This window comes from Hirundo rustica, chromosome Z, assembly GCF_015227805.2.
Source record: "Hirundo rustica isolate bHirRus1 chromosome Z, bHirRus1.pri.v3, whole genome shotgun sequence".
Classification (NCBI taxonomy): Eukaryota; Metazoa; Chordata; class Aves; order Passeriformes; family Hirundinidae; genus Hirundo; species Hirundo rustica.
Window position 1 is genome coordinate 74,283,757 of NC_053488.1, and position 19,762 is coordinate 74,303,518.

Here is a 19,762-nt window from a genome sequence, read left to right on the forward strand (position 1 = left end):
TGCTTGACATAGCAGAACTCTGAACTCCGATGAAGACTGCAGCACAGATGACCAAAAATACATCTGTTTGGTTCCACTGCTTAGTCCAAAAATGGGGTTCTGCACTGAGCTGCACATGTAATAGAGGTGTTAGCCAGAATTGCAGATATTCAGCCAGTTGCTGAAGTCTTCCCTAATGATAATTCATAACTAAACAAGCTGAGAGCAATAATGAAGGATAAGACTAATAAGGGATGATCTTCATAAAAGAGGTAAAGCTGTCAAAGTACTAGAAGCAGCTAAAAAAGGAGTATGACATAGTGATTCACTACTTTTTATGGAAAAGGGGAATTCACCTTCCAGATGTGCTCACTAATTCCTGTGTGACCCAGTTACTTAGGCTTTATGCGCTTTGTTTTCCCTGTAGAGAACGTATGGACAATAGCTCACAGAGAAGATATAACCTGATGTGGTCAGTTAGAACAACAATAAAAGCACTAAGGGGCACGGATAAGCAAAGAATTACATTATCCAATGACACCAGTAGTACCAGTAGGCAGAACAGTAACAAAAAAAACCCCAGTAGCATTACACCATTCAAGGCCAGACAGTGTAAGGACTGCAGAAATTCACCAGACCACAAGGCGTACATGCCCAGGAAATATAGAATAAAATTTGTACCTCAACAGGAGGTGGCTGAATGGAAAAGTAGGGGGCACGGACTTTTTTTTATCCCATTTTAGCACCCTGTGGCAAAATCAGTGTTCATGGAGTTGAATGAGAAACCTGAAAATCCCATTACTTAGCAGAGGATTTTGTTTCCTACATCTTTTAAAAGCTATTTAGATGAGAGACAGATCAGAGCAAATTAACAGGAGAAGTTTTTGGGGTTTGGCATCCCAGTGAATCTACAGGGGTTTTTTTCCCAAAATGCTCAATTCTCAGCTGATGAAGGCTATTGAAAGCTGATGAAAGTACATATTCTCTGTCTTTAGTACTCGAGTGATCTTTCCTTGAACTTCTGGGAGCTGCGGTCAGTTACACCAACTGTGATTTCAGCAGCCAGAATTTTTATCAAACTCCTTAAATGCTTGAATCAAGTGGATATTTAAACCCCCCCAGATTGATGGAATCAGCCTTGGTGAGTCAGAGAGAAAAGACTGCTCCTGTGATTGATCACATTAGTGACTCAAAGCCCAAGTACACATTTGAACAAACTAAACTGTACCCAGGGCTCATAAAACATCGTGCCAGGTGTTTTGCATTAAAGTCATACCAGTCTCTGAAAGCCAAGCAGTTTGCAAAATCTTAGAATTAATATTTATCGGTATTGAATGTACATAGCCAAAGCTCCTGCCTTGAAGAGTTTGCAGTTTAAGTAATGTACGCAGAACTGGCAGGCACAAATACAGCTCTGGCCCTGGTCTGCTCCTGGGGAAGCTGAGGGTGAAACCTCTCAGGCTCCTATGCACAGAGGCAGATCACAGTGCAGCTGTGCTAGAACTGATAGCTCCTAGCAGGAGCCCCAGACCCTCCTCTGTAATCATGAGAGGTTGAGCCCCAGACTGCACCACCAGCACACAGGAGCCCCTCCAGCTCCTAACACTTGGCAAAAGAGGCCCTGTCAGTCATATTGCATACTGAACTAAACATCAAGACACGTTTGATGAATCACAAGTGCAGCAAGAACTCAGAAGGCTGCAAAATACCTCCAGAGACTTGTTTGTGCCAGATTTCTTATGAAGTTTGAATTAGCTAAAGAAGTGAATCAAATTGCTGTGGAATTTCAAAACTACACTGAGCTTTTATGTCCATATTTTGAAAAGGGAATCATCTTGTCCTGCTCTGGAAGCAGCATGGGGGCCACCCTGCCTCTGAATTGGGAGGTCCACACCAGTGTTCAGTGCAGTGCATATCCATTTTAAAAGCAGAATTATCTCACTTGAGGTGTACTTATCCAGTCCCACCCTTTGTGGTGACATCAGACATGGGAGCAGGGCAACCTTGACTCAGTGATGTTCAGCCATTACATTTATGAAAATTGTCTCCACTGAATGCCATTGTGGCTTCGAAGGTTGGACAACTCATCCTACCTTCCTGATGTGTCTATTGCCGAGAAACGAGGAGAAACCAAATAAAAAGTGAGCAAGTCAGTGTAAACCAAGGGTGCCCATCATGCCAGGCAGATGGATATCCTGGGAACAATGCAACAGTCCCCAGTCTTCACACAATGGCAGTGTAAATGCTACAGCTGTGAGATCTAAGCACCAGACTGATTAGAAACATGACGTCTCAAAATCGCCAGTTCCAGTGCTTGTCAGCTGGATGGAGCCCAGTGCCCCAGGATGGACAAAAAAGCAGAGCAGCTCACTGAAGTAAAGCCATACTCCAAGAGGAGCTGTCACAGTGGGAGCTCCCAGGAAGGCTGAAGCTGGACCAGAAGAATGTGTCTTACTGGCTGATTGGGTCCTTCACAGAAGAGGTCTCCCATCTACATCCAAAAATCCCCTTTATATTGCTTCAGCCCAACATTTTGGTCTCTCGACCACCTTCATAGCACTCAGAGGATTATGTGGTCACCTGCAAGGGAACAAACAGCTAGGGATTATGTACCTTGAGCCTCTGTGTACCTATGTACCTCTGTGGCTTCACACCTTCTCTTGGTTCCCAAAGTTGGATGTTCAGACCCCAAAAAGGATCTAGTGAAGGATGACCAAAAAACTAGCCTGAAAGGAGTTTGGAAAGAGAAAGCAAGCAGCAGCAAAGGAAAACACAGCTCTGCAAGATTTCAACATACCAAGTCCCCATCACTGCCTACATTTTGCCCACACACCGCTTAATCAGCGTGCTGGGGAGCCTGGATCTCTGCCAGCAGGAATGCAGATTCTGACAATTTGTCCAAAGTGCAGTCAGAAATTGCAGCTAAAGGAAAGAGCACTTCATTTTTTAATTCTGTGTGTGTATGTATATAGGCTTTTTTTCTCCCATGAAACAATTACAACCTCTAACTGCCGCCCACACTTCGGTTGCCTGAGAAACGCAGCGTGGGTCTGGCCGTGGTAACAGGACTCGGATTTTACACCATTCTTGCTATCATTGGCTGACTGCAAGGCCCCCACAAAACTGTCCTGGCAGCTAGACATGGAAAGTATTCCTGTCCCAGGCACAGACCACTGGAAATTTCTGCCAAGGGGATCATCTCTAGTGTCTTTATTATTCACGTAATTATATGGCTAATGGCATTGGCTCCATCCATCCCTGTCTCAGTACTTGTACTTATAGTGCTCAGCACAGTTCAGCCGGGGATGGGATGGAACAGAGCACAACAAGAGCTGGGTATCACACATGCATTTCTGACTGGAGAGAAGCCTTTTCTACACCCACCCTCACAGCAGCATCCCTGCCACCACCTTGATCAAAATCATTTCTTCTCAAAAGACACTGCACATGTCTGCGCTGAAGACTGCACTTGCAGCAAGTGTTCAGCGACACACGTCTTGATTTACAAGTCCTGATTGGGATCACCCTGAAAAGGAGAAGTGTACTTTTTTTACACTGGACATTTGGGCAGAGGAGAGGGTTGCCCAAGCTGACTAAAAATATTCACCTCCCAAAGAACTGACGTAGTATATCTACGCTTCTGAGTGAGGTAATGCAGAGAGACGATTTATGGCTGAACAAAAACCATTTTCTTGGTGAGGAAGAAAGCAAACCATACCCACCCACCTAAACCACTTATTTTGAACAATCATAGTATAGTGATGGTGGAAAAAAGGCTTCAGCTGGGTTTTGGGTTTTCTTTCTGTCGTTTCGCCAAAGACATGCCCCATCCAGCAGACAGTGTGCATCCCCAGGGATGCTGCTGTCTTCTAAACTACTGGGTGCAGGAACAAATATCTACCTTGGCTAACTCCGAGAAGTTTACCTCTGAAGGGCAACCCACAGCATGCTTTCCTGACCCTATGTCAAGCCCTGGCAGTATTCAAAATGCCTCTACAAACAACGGGGTAGTAAGAATTTTTCGCCAAAAAAGCACTCTGATAAAGGGAGTGATTAGGCAACCTTTACAAGAGGCTGGTCCTTTAATGGATTGTCTTTTCCAAGTGGTAATTGAATCGGTGTACTGTTCAGTTGCCCCCCATGCTTTTTGTTTACAGTCTTGTTCCGTTTTTGTTTTACCTCTGACTTTCAAGTAAATCCTTTCCCTTTGGGCAAACCTTCCTTGCAATCTTCTTTTCCAGAGTTTTCAGTCTTCAATGCTATATTCTGCTCTCTTCCGCAGATTTTTAGCCATCTGTACATCTCCCCTACGTTTTAAGACTGCACCTAATAAAGGTTCTTCAGTACCTTTACACATGCAGACAAGCAGTGCTAGCTGAGAAAACAGTGCTTCTACACTATGAAAGTCTTTCCTTGAGATTTTAATTCACAAACATTCGTTTTCCCAATATGTCATTTTTACGGTGTTTGCAAGACTCATCCTATTTAGCTTGTAGCCTGGCATAATTCAAGTATTTACAAATATATTTACACTGGCATAATTCAAATATTTACAAATATTCCTGCAAGCGTTCTTGCAATGGTCAATGTGTTGTGGCTGAAGCATGTTAAGACTAGGTAGGAAATGTTCTTTCCCACAATGTAACTGCCACTTCAGGAAGCAACTTCATCCATTTAGATTACAATATCAAGATGTAAGCGCTGTAACGAAATTACAGCCTTTAGTGATTAGAAACAAGCTACTAAGGAACTGGTCAATCTATTAAGTAATCAATATACTGATTACCAAGCAAACACAGCACTACTGCTAATCTGGAATTATACTATTTTCCACCCTGTTACACACAATTACAAAAAGTGCTTCTTTTACACTCTTAATCTTATGATTCACATACATCAACTATTCTCTCACAAATCCATCACTTTACCTCTTCACATGAAATATCACTGCAGTGGAAATCTATCCCTCTGAAGTCTATCCTCTCACAGCAAGTTTTTCAGACACAGTCCTGAAGGGAATTCCTGGCGGATGAGGTTGCAGATCAGCAATGCATCTGTAGGCACCTGCATGCCTCCTTTCAGAAGGTCCCCTCTTCTTTGTTCTTTATCTGATTTTTTTTTGCTTTATTCATCACTGTTTCTATTTACCTTTTTGCCACTCTTGTGCCTCGCCTTCTCTGCCCAGGTTCCTCCCTAAGACACACCCTTGTTAGTTTATCATCACTGGTCAAATTCAACAAAATCTGTTCCAAAGTCTCGACTTCCGAAGGCTGTTATTGCATCAAACTCAGCCTATTATTGAAACACCCTGCCTGGGAAGAGGGGACAAAAATATTTCCACAAACTTTCAGTTCATAATTGCAACACATTGCCTTCACATTCTCCAAGGCAAGTAAGTCTGCTTAGTCTTTATTCCTTCACCTGATCACAGTTTAGCTTGTCTTCGCATCTTATTGTGAGAAGCAGGCCAGCCAAACAAAAACCCGCATCATTTACATACTGATCTATCCAAAAACTAGCTGTGGAATGGGACCACAAAAGATGTCCTAAAGATGAAATGACACAGCAAACCTGGCAAGGTGAATAGCTGTTGCGCAGTAACTCATGCTTTCTAGGATGGCCCTTTTTGTGGGAGAAATAGCTGGCATAGTGGCTGACATTATTTGAGAAACATCAATTTAGTAGAAAATATGGAAAGAAACAGATGCAATGTGCAATGACCTGAAAAATGAAAACCTGGGTTATCATCACAGAATTCCTTTTCCATTTTTACCTTAAAAGCTACTGGGTATTTCTGCCCTTACCTTGTAGATTAGGAGGCCACTGTGGTACATCAGTGCTCGGATGGGTAAGTACTTTCTTCTCATTTCCAATCTAGACATAACCATGACAATTTCAGACCAAACTGTGCATTACTTTGGGCTACGTCTCTTTCTTGTGCTACATTATTTATAAATACCCAAAGAGATGTGTAGCTGCTGTAGATTGTGGAGGTTTCTCCTGCATACACAAACTAGCCTTTTCAGTCTTCTTTGATAATTATATTCGTATTTGGAAATCTGAACTGAAAATGGACAATGAAGAGAATATAAATGCATCTGTCTTTCACTTTGCACATGTTCTGTCATTTTGTGCTAGCTCATTGCATTGTGAACAACGTGACGTGACTAATGATTCCAGGTAGAAAAACCACCAGAAAATGTTCGGCGTTGACTCTGTCAGCTAGGAAGAAACAATAAGAAAAGATGTAGTGAGCAGTACTGACATTAACATTCAGACACAGTTCAAACATTCATTTGGGCTTAGAGGAGGCATTTAATACATCTTTGTAAAATACTCCCACCCATCCTTACCACCATTTTCTTTAGTCTTTTCATTATAAACATACCAATCCAGAAGCATGGACTGGAATCAAAAGTCCCAAGTGCTTTGAAGCAACCAGGATGGTACAACAATGAAAAAACCTGATATCCCAAGGTATAGTGTGAAAAAACAAACACAGAACTATCTCAAGTGTGAACTATCTCAAGTGTGAAAGTCATCTAAAGGCAACATGTTGAGGAAAAGTTTAAAGGAACAGTCACCTCAAGATAGTCAAACATTCACAGAAATCGTGGTAAGAAAAAACATGTCTTCCTTACTATTGTTCCAAGTACAAGCTGCTAGCCCTGTTGTAAAGCTTGGGCATGCCCCACCTGTGTTGGGCACATGGTCTCCCATCTGCCCTGTGACTCACTCCCCACATAATGTACTAACTTCCCATGTTGAGCTATGTGCAGCCCAAGAACTGCAAGCACAACACTGCTATGTTGTACAGACTGTTTCTCCTTACTTTGGATAGGCACAGTTTCTTAACCACTCCTACCTCTGCCTTTTTACACTCCATCTTTTTCTTTAGTGTCTGACTCTCCTGCCTTTCATGGGTCCTTTCTTTCCACCATTCCAGCAGCAATTCCCGACCTCAACAGTGACCTCATCATATAAATTTTGAGATCAACTCCCCATCATTTCTGAACAGCTGTTTTTTGCAGCCTCACTCTTTTAATCCACATGCTGGTAAACCCATTTTAAATCAGTTAATTCTCTTCTTGCTGTCTCCTCACAGCAAGCAATGGTAGCTCTGCAGGCTACACACCCTGACACAGCTGGAAGGGATGCCACCTCTTGTTCAGGTGCATAAGGAAGAGAGATGTGCTCCAGCTGCTCTCACACAGGACTAATGTGCACAGAGTGCCACTGGCTCTATTGGTTACCCCAACTGCAGGTCAGATCCAGACTGTAAGGCAGACAGTACATGTATTCTTCAGCACAGGAAACCTTGAAATTACTGACTGCCAGGAGTCAGAAGCAGTACAGTCAGCCATTGTAAAGCCACCTTCATGTTCTTACTTGTAGAAACAAATATCAAGGTTCAAATAAAAAACATTCAGCTGCAGAACATGAAATACATTTGGTTTATTTCTTTCTAAAGTTTGTACATATACATATATCATTATACATATGTGAGATCCTTCAATAGGGTTGCTTGAGTTCAATGACATAAAAATTATTGGGAAGCTTGCAGGCTCTTTGTTGCCCGTAAGCAACAATTATTCCAACTTATAAAAACACAGAGGAACAGAGTTATAGTCAGGAACATGGACACAAGAGAGAAGTCTACTTTATATCTCACAGTTTCAATACATCAAAGGCAAATTATTTGTCTGTATACTGTAGGCTTACTTTATCAGCAATGATAAAATAGAGGAAAATATTTATATACAGTCACCTCAAGTGAAAAATAAAGCAATGTAAACTTAAATTCCAAAATATTATTTTAAATGATATAACAATATCCCCAAAAGTCCTTCTTCCAAGGGGAAGAGGACTGATTAAGTGCCTTCATTTATCAGGAAATGATCATTCTAGTACCAGATACATGAAGCAGAATAAGGGAGGGCATCCTGTGATACCTGTAGAAAAGAGTGACAACTCTGCTTCAGGAAAGCATCTCTGTGTAAGCAAGTATACGTTATGGATATCAGCAGCACATGGAAAATCTCCCCTGAACCAGGGCTTGACTTAAGTCTGCACAGCTCTGACTCCAACCACACAGTCTGCTTCACTGGCCATGCCTATTCCCAGGGACAAAATGGGGTGTCCTGGTGGTAGGACAGCATCAAACCTGAGATGAGGACCTCCCCAAGAGTCAGAACAGTAAGTTCCATGCTGCTGGAAAATATTTAATGGTTACCTCAATGTTGTTGCTTCACAGCAGACCAAGAAGTTACCACAAAGCAGTGAGACTGGGACCGTGTCTCTAGTGTATTACATGAAAAACACTCCAGCAATTCAGTGATGATGACAGTAAACTGAATTCAAGCTTACCAGAAAGAAGGTTCCTACACATCACAAAAGCGATAGGAGAGCACCCAGAGGAAAGTCTTGCAAGGACTGCTGTCAAGCCCTGGAAGGTTAGTTCCGCACACAAGAGACGTATAAGATGTATGTACACACATGTGCAAAATGTTCTTCTGCACTACCCCTGCTGAGAGTTATGCTTCCCATATGGCTACCAAGCAACATTGACTGAAAATTCAGTCCTCTTTCTCAGCCTAAGAGAAAACAACATAGCAACAGCTCAGGTGTAGGGTAAATGACACTTCTTAATTGTGACTCTGAAACTGACGGTGTTAACCCACATCTTCCCATCACCCTGAAGGGCAGGAAACCCAAGGGAGAAGCCCAGTGCCTGAAAGAAGATTACAGGACTATAGCTTGCCTAAAGCAAGGTGACAGGGTGATCCCCTTCACTTCATTCTGAGCTGCAGCTCATGCACATCTCAGTTCTGCAAGACATAATCACTCTGGCTGTGGTCCAGTGAAGTGCAAAGGCATAGTTTGACTGAAGTTGCTCAAGTTCTTCAACACAACTGCATGATAAAGAGTTTTATAACTCCATGTAAGAACCACACCCTCAGATTTTGCTTTTTCTTTCCAAGAATAATGCAAATCACTCTACTGTTGCCCTAGAGCGCAATAGGAAAACCCACTGGGTTTTCCCATGTCTTTTTCTTCAGACCAACAACCGTTGTTTAATGTTCCCAAGGGAAACCTCTGGGATGCATTAGAGATGCCTAAGAGAGATTTCCGCCCTGCTGCAATTCTTTTCCCTGCCGATGAGCCACTCTTCTGGAAATCTGTACAGTTGCAGAAAATAAACCCCCTCACTACTGCTGTACGGCTGTATCTGCAGGAGACATCACAGGCACCTGTCCTTCTTGAACACTTTGGACATGATGACCCTTTGCTGAATTTTCACAGAGCAAGGTCAACGTTTTCAGAAGTAAAGCTGTGTATTAGATCCCCAGAGTATGATTTTCAGAAGTCAGCATGGATGCTCCTTGTACCAGCATTGGCTTATAAAAACAGGGAGAAAGCCAAGTGTTAAGCTAGCAGAAAATTCCACCCACTAACTCTTGTTTAGACTCTCAAATCTATGCCTTGCATTCAGCATGCAGAACAGGCAGCCCCTGGTGGACAGTACATGAAATCAAGGCAGCTCAAAGTAAACCTTATATCCGCAAAAGCTCTGATAGCTGTTTAACCTCATTTGAAAACAATTAGAACAAGAAGCATCCTACCAACATTTGCCGTTGCTGAAGTGCTTTGACCAGATAAGCCTCAGAAAAGAACAACAGGCTTTGCAGTACTGAGCCATAGAAGTCATACTATACTTACGAAATACACACATATATAGGCATTATTTAAGCATGTTCACCAAGTAGTGCAAGCCTGAGTGTACCTCACACAGAGGAGTGATTTTAAAGTTTTTAAACAGCCAAAAAACTCTGTCCTTTTAGCCAAATTATAATTCTAGACTTAAGTAAGAGGACACAGTTGTCATGAATATGTACAAATTTAAAAAAAAACCAACCACAACCCACCCCTGTTCTCATCCTACAGTCTTTCAGAATCTGATAGCTCTGAGCATGAGATTTTCATAAGTGTGTGAGTTAAGACTTACATTACCAGTAGAGCTTGCCCTGTCTCATGACACAGACTCAATGGCATTTATCTCCCCCTTCCCAGCAAGAGGCTAAGGGCAGTTGGAGGATTTTGTGTCAAACAATTCTCCATGACAGCTGCTCTGTCACTACACCATGATAGTCAATCGGCTCAACTTGAAACCTCTCCTGTTTTGTCTAAAAGTATCTTCTTGTAGTGGTCTCATTTAGGTGAGTTACAGACAGGACCACTGCTAGAGTGGCTACTAACTGCAGGGGGTTATGTCAGAGAAAAATCCTGCCCTTGTTGCTTGCTGCACTTTCAATGCTTGCATTGCTAAGTGATGTACCTTTATTGGTCCAAATAAATCTCAGGCCTGTACCCCAGCTGGTTCCCAGCCCAGATTTAAAAGCAGATGCCATGGGAGGTTCCTCAATGATTAAACATCTATAATTTTTATGGAATAATTAAGCATTCAAAGGCAGGGAAGAGAGAACACTTTGGGCTAGCCTAAATTTGTTCCTTCTGACCACAAAGGCAAAGTCAGGTTAATGGTCCAACCTTTGGCAAAGTTCTTGCTTGCACTGGGTAAGGGATAGGCTCTAATAAATAACTAGAACACAACCCTAATGCAGCTGACAAAACATACGAGCAAGGGACATTCTCTCAGGCAAGGCTGGGCCTGCCTCCTTTCAGTGTTCAACTGTATGTTGCCATCAGCAGAGCAGATACTCCCAGATGGCATTCAGACTTCTTCTAAGGACCTGTCCTCCTTGCTCTCATGTAAACCAGTCTCCTCACAAAGGGACTGTGGTACCCCTGGATCCCTGGATAAAGGTGCTGCTGTCACAAGGAAGAAAAGCAGCAGGTGGTAAGGACAGTTCCTCAAGCAGCACAGACTACAGGGAAAAGGGAGCCAGCGTTTCTCATTATCCCAGCACTGAGGGCAATGCTAGAGCTCAGTCTCCAGCAGGTGACCAGCCATGGAGGGTGGCTTCTTCCCATAGCATCATTGTCCTGTGCTCAGCTCAGGTGGTATCATTTCTCTGAAGGCTGACAAAGCATCTTCCTGGAGCTCAGGTCCCCACAGTGAAGCTCCAGGTGAAGCAGCTCACTATGCTACCTATGCTGCTGGGAGAGCTCTGGGAGAGAGGAGAGGAGAGGCCAGACATACTGCTTCTATATGCACTAAAAATATCCTTTAAAAAGCACAAGCTGCAGACTAGCTCTTTCTGAGACAGTTTCTATGGTTCATCCCTCTAGGCAGCCTAGATACCATGTGCTGAGAGCACATGCTGGAGAGCAGTGATTGTGCTCTGACAAAAAATGTGGACTTCTTAACTGCCCCCTCAGAGCAGATGTGATGTCCCAGAGCCTGGGGAGAGCAATACTGGAGAAAATTTAAACAAGCAGCAAGCTATAGAATTGTTTGACCTAAGATGTGTATACTGCCTTTGACCCCGCAGAAGCAGCCAGTGTTTTCAACAACCTGGGTACTGGAAGAGTAGGAATGTTGCAAGTGTCTGGCCTAAGTGCAGGAGAGGGGACTTTGCACCCCTGCAGCATACAACTAGAGGATCACGGCAAAGTCTAAAACTTGGTCTCGCACATCCCAGCTATAACTGCGGCTGGAAACATAGGCTACTGACAAGCACAGTGAAAAAGCTGTTTACAGGGTTACCCATTCAAAGCAGCGCTGCTTCAGAGCTGGTTTTCTCAATGCAAGATGGAAAAGTCAAATTTTCTGGATTTCTGCAAGCATGGAAGGAAACAGACCTGTTATACAGAAGCAGCTGAGCTGCTAAGATGACAGACAAGAGCAGCTTGTCAGAAAAGGAGGAGGAGCTGTCAGACTAACTGCAGTAAGACCAAAATTTATTTAAAAATGGAGAATGCAGACACAGTAAGCAGTATGCCATCTGCAGAGAAAAGCCTTTCCTGGTTTCAAGAACATTGCCACGCAATGCCTACAAGAAGCCTGATTATAACCCTTGTCATCTCTGACTTCCTCCACTTCTTCCACCACGTCTTCACTGAATGGCCTGCTCCAGTCAAGCAAGAACCTCATTTCTCCACTGGAGAAAGGCAGAAGTTTTGGTTTTTTCAAGCCAGAAGAGCAACCAGCCTTGTTATCCAAAGGCATTGGAGCTGTGAAAAGCCACTGAACAATTCCAGTCCCTGGGGGTCTGCTAGGACAAACTCTTCCTCAAAGCAGGGCTGTGGGGAGCACTGCTCCCCAGGAGAGCCCCTTAACAGGGACAGATTGCAACCTGGGAGCAGGCAGGATTAGAGGGAATGTATTTTAGTGATGAGCTGTTACTAATCATTAGAAAGTTTCTGGTAACCATTTATGAGTGACTGACTACAGATGAAAAACTCTGAGTCGGCAACAGAGCTGAACAGCATTCCCGCATAACTCTGCCGCATTAATCACTCTGCTGGCTGACTTATCTCTCAACATCAACTAAAGACACAACATAAATACTGGATTTAGAAGCTGCAGTCATGTTCACGGGTTCATGTGTAATTTATCTGCAAGATGCAGACGAACACACAGCCAGTCCAGGGAGTCTCTTCCACAGCTGCTGATGAACAAAAACCATCTCAACCAGTACTCTGCATCCTGCTGACTCATAGAGGACAGTGTGCTTTCAGATTCAGGAGAGTATCTCACCCACTTTGGTTTCTCAGTGGGGAGAGGGGAAGGCAATTTTCTCCTTCTCCATCAGCTCTCTGCTGTCAGGTGCAGACTAGCGGGGCCCTTTCCTATCTCTCCTTCCTTAGCTGGGGATAGCAGATGGTTCAGCCCCTGTAGGATGAGTAAGCCAGCAACACTTCAGAGCAGGGTGGGTCCCTCCAGAACCACTGTCTGCACCTTAAGAAAGGGGAAGCAAGGAAGTGTTTGCCTCAGTCTGCAGCCCCGCACTCTACATGCAGGGAGAGGCCTCACCTGAGCAATGATAGCACAGTGGAGCAGGGAAGGTGGCAAGAAAGGATGACACCTCCCTGCGTCACCAATGCAAAGGTTCTCCCTCATGCACACATGCTTATGGCAGCCAGCCAGTAACTCCTGCTTGCACTGAGCACACCCAGAAAACTGCAGGCTGCTCCAAGGATTTGCAGCTCAAATCCCAGAGGAGAGCTAGAAACCAGCAGAATGTCCTTACATACTGCAACCAGAACTCCTGAGTTGCTGTAGTCAAGCACTGATCTCCCCGAAACATTGCAACAAAGGAAGGCAGCGATGCAGGGTACCATGCAAAGCTACCTGGTCAGACTCTCAGTGGTGCTACTCAAGGAGATACACCACTTAGACTGCCTGAGAACCTGCCCCACCCTTTATGTCAGGAGGGAAAAAAACAAATTACAGTACTGATTGATAGATGAACCTATTCCCAAGGGAGGGCAGGAGTCTTAAGACTTTCGCAATAGGTTCATATTTTTTTCTCGGTCTCCAAAGCATGCATTTCTACACGGCTGCCTGGGATGCTTATAAATTGTACAGTAACAGAAGAAAATGGCATTAATTAAAACTGGAGCAGAAACTATAAATTCTGGGTAAACTAACATGCATGCCTCAGCAGTCTCAGCAAGACTGCTCTAAGCTCAACAAATGTTTAATGACTAAAAAATGCAGTGAAAAACTGCATTTGATATGCCCAGATGAGACCTAAAAAAAATTACCCTAATCCATTTACAAATATACAAGGGAATAGATAATAAATAATGAAAAAACATCTTTTTTGCAGTTCACTTTCTGATTTTTCCTACTGCTTCAAATCACCTTTTCTGCAATGACTTTGAAGAAGAATTACCCAGTTTCTGTTTCAAAGCTAGAAAATGCATTTTACAGGAGTAACTTTTTTTGAGTTCAGCAATTTAACTGGAATTTTCAGCAACCAAAATATGTTAAAAGCCAGGGAAGAAGAAATTAAAATGTCACCTCTTTGCCTTATGAAGCAGTGCACTCCATAAACACGAGAGGTTTGCCAAGCATGTTCTAGCCTGCCTTCAAAAAGATTATCTAGTCAAGCCAACCCTGACAGCCAAGCAGGGCCATTTACAGATCTGCACCTTTTTTGGGTTTTGTTTCTGCTGTACATATCCTATTGTTATATAAAATAATGCACTGGTTCTGGGCAGGACAGGGTTAATTTTTGCAGTAGCCAGGCAGGGGCATGGCCTGGACTTGAAGGTTATTCTATACCACCTCATGTCATTTTCCAGCAACAGGGGAAGACAACCTAAGACTCGTTGTTGGGGGATGCATGGTGAGCACTCTTGAATGTTCTGTTATTAATACTGTTGTTGTTTACTGTTCCTTTTCTTATCTCATTGCCATTCCCAGTAAATTGTAATCTCAGCCTGTGATCTTTGCCTTTTATGCCTCCAATTCTCCTCTCCAGCCCACTGCAAGGATGTAGAGGGGAAGGAAGGAACAAGCAAGGACCATGTTGTTTAGAGAGTCTCAAAAGGAAGACTAAATTGGAGAATACCACTCCTTAATCATAACAGAGAGATCAAGTTTTCTTCCCAAATGTGCATTCAGCATTCCCCAATTGAGTTTCTTCTCTCTGTTCTGTTTGCTCGTTTTCAGCCTCCAAAGCATGACAAACAGCTGCAGGGATCTTTGTTACTCCTCCACGAGCTGTTGATCTGCCACTCTTAATTACTCAAACAATCCCACCCAGTGAGCACCACCATGCATCTCTCTATGCTGAGTCTCCCCAGGCAACAAGCTGCACCACACCACTTTTGCTCCAGCAGCAGAAGACACTTAGTACTCCACCTTAGTACAGTTACCATAAAGCCGAAGCACTGCCAATTTCTACTCAGGACTCTGCAGCTTTTAGCAACGTTGCCAAGGTTAGGAGCCAATCTCCTGACTTCTAGCACAGAGCTGTCACTCTCAGTGGCAGATGCCAGATGGGATGCGCATCCCAACATCACTTGTGTGAGCAGTCTCATCTGGTTTTGCTACCAGGCTGCAGCTGCAAGGATTGATTTTCTCCAAAACCTCACATCTGAGAGTGCAACATCATTGTTACAGCCAACAGTCAGCACAACACCAGGAAAGTTGTTGCACGGTGGTATTCGGTAAGGGAGGCAGCTTATCCAGTGCCTGTTAAGGGCCTTTCTCGTTGATCACTTCCAGTTCTGCCCACTGGACTAGCAGCTGAATAAACTAGATGAATTGACTTGGGAAGCCTGACAGAACACAAATCCACTCAGCTAGCAATTGTTTTGATGTGTGGCCCTTTGACTACCAGTGCATTTCCAAACAGTCCTTGCACTGATCTTGATGTTTCTATATGCATTAGTATTTTCATTCATCAAGAAGGCTGTCCTGTGCCAGGCACAGCAGAATGAACAGCAAGGAGCAATTTTCAACTGGCCCTCAACATTATCTCCCAAGGTGCTCTCTGGGAAAGACCAGTTTGGTTGTACTACTTCACAGAGGGAAAGGGCAACACAAAAGAGAGACCTGAGAGGGGGAGACTGTCAAAGCTCACCCTGTGGGCCAGTATAAAAACTGAGATTAAAACCCAGGCAACAGGAGAGCCAGCACTCTCTGCAGAGCCATGATACCGCCCAGACAAGCAAGGCTGGGAAGCAGGAAAATTTTTTCTGTCGTCTTTCTGGTCTCTGTGTCTGAAAACTGCTGGCCACCCCAAGGGTCTATGACACAAACAGGGGCCTCTAAGGTATGAAAAGATCTACCCATGGGGGTCTCTCCCGGTCCTGTGTTTCCCTTGGAAAGCCCGGCACAGGGTATGCAGGAACTGTGAGGAATCACCAGCCTCTTCCACCTGTATGTGAGCTAAAGAAGGAAAATGGAGAACTGAGGAGAATCCCTTTCTGAAGAAAAAAGGCAAAGTGCTTTGTCATTATGAGAGTAATTGAAAGCAGCTCTCTGTGCACACCAACAAGGAAACCCCTGGAAGGGAAGCAACAGGACACACTATATCATAAGGCTCTATATAGCAGCTAAATGAGAGCGTATAGTTAAAAACTACACAGAGGTCCTTTGTCTTTAATATATAATTAATATATAATGTTAATGGCTGACATCTACAGCAGCCTTTTCTGCAAATTAATGTGAAGCCCAGGACAGTCATTCCAACTGGGTAATCCCTAATCTTCCTGACTGCAGAGACAGCAGGGGTTTGGATGCATTCCAGCCTGCAAACTGAGGAGAAGGCTCTCTGCTTGGAAGGAAGCAAACAACTTATTCCAATGCCATCATCCCAGCATTGCCAGAGGTTTCCAGGTTTCATTCCTCTGCGCTCGTGCGTCCAGGGTCAATGCAGTAACAATAAGCAACAGTGACTATGTACTGTACCACCTGCTGCTAAGTACCAGTACCAACATGCTCCATATTGTCAGGAAACCAGTGTTCCCAGCACCCTAGCCTCTAGTCAGCCTTCTGCAGCTGCACGTTTGCACAGCTTTTCTCACAGCTATAGCTCACATTCACAGCACTGCAGCATTTGTCCAGTTATTTTTCCCACCCACCACGTAAATAAAGTGACAAGTGACTTGAGAGATGAAAGCCACATGCCGATGGGAGGAGATAAACGGGGAAGAGACAGAATAAATGTCACAGCGCTCTGTGTCTTCCCCAGCTCCTTTAGAAACAGAACAACACAAAAAAGTCCCAATGCTTCAATTGCTAAATGATAAATTAACAAAGCAAAGCAAAGCAGGAGCAAAGACATCTCCCACAATCTGCACAGAAACAGCAAAATATACAATAGAAAGTGTCACTAACACCCCATTCAGGCAGATGCACTTATTTTCTGTGAATGACAGGTTATTAAATGAAAAAATTTTGACCACTGATACTTTGCTGCATGGCTGTTCCCCTAGTTGTCATTTCCACCCTAAGTGACCTTCTGCTTAATGCTGGGTGTTTCTGGCCTGTAGTCCTTCCTCTCCGAGACATTGCGTTTCACCTTGGCACTAACTGGAGACTCCTGATTCAAAGAAGGACTTGAGTGGGATTTCTTCAATCCTGGCGCATCATTCTCTCCTCCGCTCAGCAGCTCCTTCACCCCTTCTTTCAGCAGGCCAACATAAATCTCATAGCGATTTTTCTAGGAAATGAAAAGAAAGGCCCAAATCAGTCTGGAAGAAATACTGCAGGGGCACATCAAAGACCACCTAAGTAACTTAATGCTTTCTGCTGGCCTTGAAAGCCAGGAGCTCAACATGTATGTGAACAATGGTGCCTAATGTGGATATGAACAACAGTGGCTAATGTAAATTAAATAAAGAGGATTTCTTTTCAGGCAGACTGAGGCCTGGGGTGCTGTGTCATTCATTAGAGGCACTCAGTTCTGCAGCACACAAATTCCACTGCTCTGCTGGGTGGTAGCACCCACTGCAAGTAACACCACCAAATGAAAGCTTGCTACCTTAGTCTTGCTGAGACCTAAGCTGTGCTCACACATACTGAGATCCTATGTGTCCAGGCACACATGGAGATAAAGTGCACTAACTAAACTAAGGGACAACAAAAATCCTGCTCTGGTGCAATTCTCCACTCCCACCAGAAGGTCTTGCTTTTCCTGCTTTTCTTATCCATGGGGGAGAAACCAAAGCAGGGGTTAAGTTCAGAATGTACTAGCATGGCCACCACTAGGTCCGTGAGACAATCTTCTAAAAGGCCAGACCTTAACAAAAAGGAGCAGATGAGAGGGCTATGACAGCAGCATGGCATGTTCCCCTGCTACATCACTCACAGGGAATGATGAAGGTTGCTGTTTGTCCAGACACTTGTATTTTTCAACTGGAAAAAGTTTCCTTTAATGTGCCCATGACCATTTGTTCTATTCCTCAACTGGACCACAGTTTTCTCTCTCCAATAGGAAGATTTTATTCTATTTGCTACAATTTCATAATTTTCCAAGAAACCATTTGGCAAAGAAAATAAGGGTACAGTAACAGAAGATCCCTGAAGGGTCTCAAAAGGTGTTGGGCAGGAGGTCCTGAGAACAGACCAATCTACTTCACAGAGTTTATTTAACAACCTGCCCCTGATATATGCACTAAAGATACAGGGCAGGCATTGTAATTACAGCTATCTCAGTGCACTGGGAGTCAGGGAAGGGAGATGTAAACATCTGTACTGATTGTTAACTTGTATTTCAAAGTGGCAAAACAGCAGCCAAGCTAATATGTTCCTGACAGAGGAAAAAGTACTTAAGAAAATATTTTTACATTTTTCTAATAAAATAATAAAGTTCTGTTCCTAATAAACTTTTGAGACCAGGAAGTCAAAACGCCTGGTAACTGCTTTGAAGAGTGGAATATAAAGGAGGAAAAAAAAAGAAGAGAACGTGACTGTTTTTTTGAGAATTCTTTGAATAAACAAACCCTCACAAATGAGAATTCATAAAAGAAACCTCCTACAAATTAAATAAATAAGCATTCCTATGACTTCCATATCTGGAGTTGGAGCTCCACAACGTGAGAGACAAACACATGAAGCAGGTAAGATGTGTCATTTAATAAAAATGGGAATGAAAAAACAGCAAGAAGAACCCTGACAATGATGCACTGAGCTGATGGATGATTCATCACAAAATGAACCCGACACTTCTGCAAAAGGCCAGCCAGTGCCCTTAGCTTGGGAACAGCATAATATCATGAAATGGAGAGGGGGGCTTTACTGCTGTACGGTTTTATGCTTTTACTGATCCAGTAAACACCACCAGAGTCTCAAGACTCAGCAATCTGAATGGAAATCCAGGATCTGCATGTGTGCAAATGGCGATCTTTCCCTGGATTTTGTGGACCTTTTATTTCCATTACAATAAATCAACACATTTCTACTTTGATTTCAACCACGACAAAGTTGGTCTTTCAGTGACCTGACATTTGAAGTTAGGAAAAAGCTAGTGGAAATTCTGCCTTAAAAGAAATTAATTTGGAAATTTCTGCCAAGAAATAAAACCACAGAAGTTGAAACCATTCAAAAGCTTCTGCAACATTATCTCTGAAGAAGGAATTCACATAATAAAGTATGAAGGAGGTAGCCAAATATCAGTATTCTGGCTTCACCTCTCACCTCAAAGCACTCAAAAGATCTTTCTCTAACTGTAAATTTTCTGCAATAAGCAACAATTTTTTTGCAATCTGATACTCAAAGAGCAGGCAATGAGAACTGCACCTTCTATGGTGTATAAGCAAAGACACCGTCAAAAACAAATGCTACTGGCTGCACACCTGAACAAGTACCAGTTACCTCCTAGTTCACCTCCCATCCATCTCATTTGTCTTTTGTCAGGAACAGGAATGAAGGCATCATCAGTGTCTGAACAAAAAGAAATTGTAAGGACCTACAGAAAAGGAAAATAGCATCTTCCTTCCTAATGGTACTGTGCTGCTACCTCAGGGACTCACAGGTCCTTTTGGTGTTCCCTTAATGGTATCAGCAGGGCCCTTTATACACCGACACTAGGTTTAGCCTGCAGTCTCAGTCTGAAAGAGACAGTTACAAAATCCTACCTCACCTGCCTCTTGCCTCTTTCATTTAACCTCATGCAGCAATCTCTTTCACTACCTCCTGCCAACCCTGACAGGTCATTGTTATAAAGGGAAGGTTTTCATTCGCAAAGTTTCCATTCACAATTTTCACAGAGCTCAACATTTATGTTAGGTTTGGGATTTTTACTGCCTCACAGAAGAATAGAATAAACTGAATTGGAAGGGGCCCACAGGGATCATCCAGTCCAATTCCTGGCCCTGCACAGGACCATCCACAAGACTCAGACCCTGTGCCTGAGAGCAT

At 43.4% G+C, this 19,762-nt stretch overlaps 1 protein-coding gene across 9 annotated transcripts in view; it reads right to left on the reverse strand.

Moving 5' to 3' along the window:
* Window positions 1–2,467: 2,467 nt before the first annotated feature.
* The window catches only part of PSD3 (pleckstrin and Sec7 domain containing 3), a 120,656-nt gene continuing 103,361 nt past the window's right edge, over window positions 2,468–19,762 (reverse strand). For 3 of the 9 annotated variants that reach the window (XM_058424225.1, XM_058424229.1, XM_058424228.1), the window contains 3 exons: window positions 16,923–17,063; window positions 8,347–8,425; window positions 5,614–6,201 (listed from right to left, as the gene is read on the reverse strand). In XM_058424225.1, coding sequence (XP_058280208.1) covers window positions 6,119–6,201; window positions 8,347–8,425; window positions 16,923–17,063 — 303 coding nt within the window. In that variant the 3' untranslated portion in view covers window positions 5,614–6,118. Of the gene's footprint in view, window positions 2,560–5,609; window positions 6,202–7,419; window positions 17,064–19,762 lie in introns of those variants that run through there. The other 6 variants (XM_058424226.1, XM_040089254.1, XM_058424230.1 and 3 more) reach the window with 4 other exon arrangements.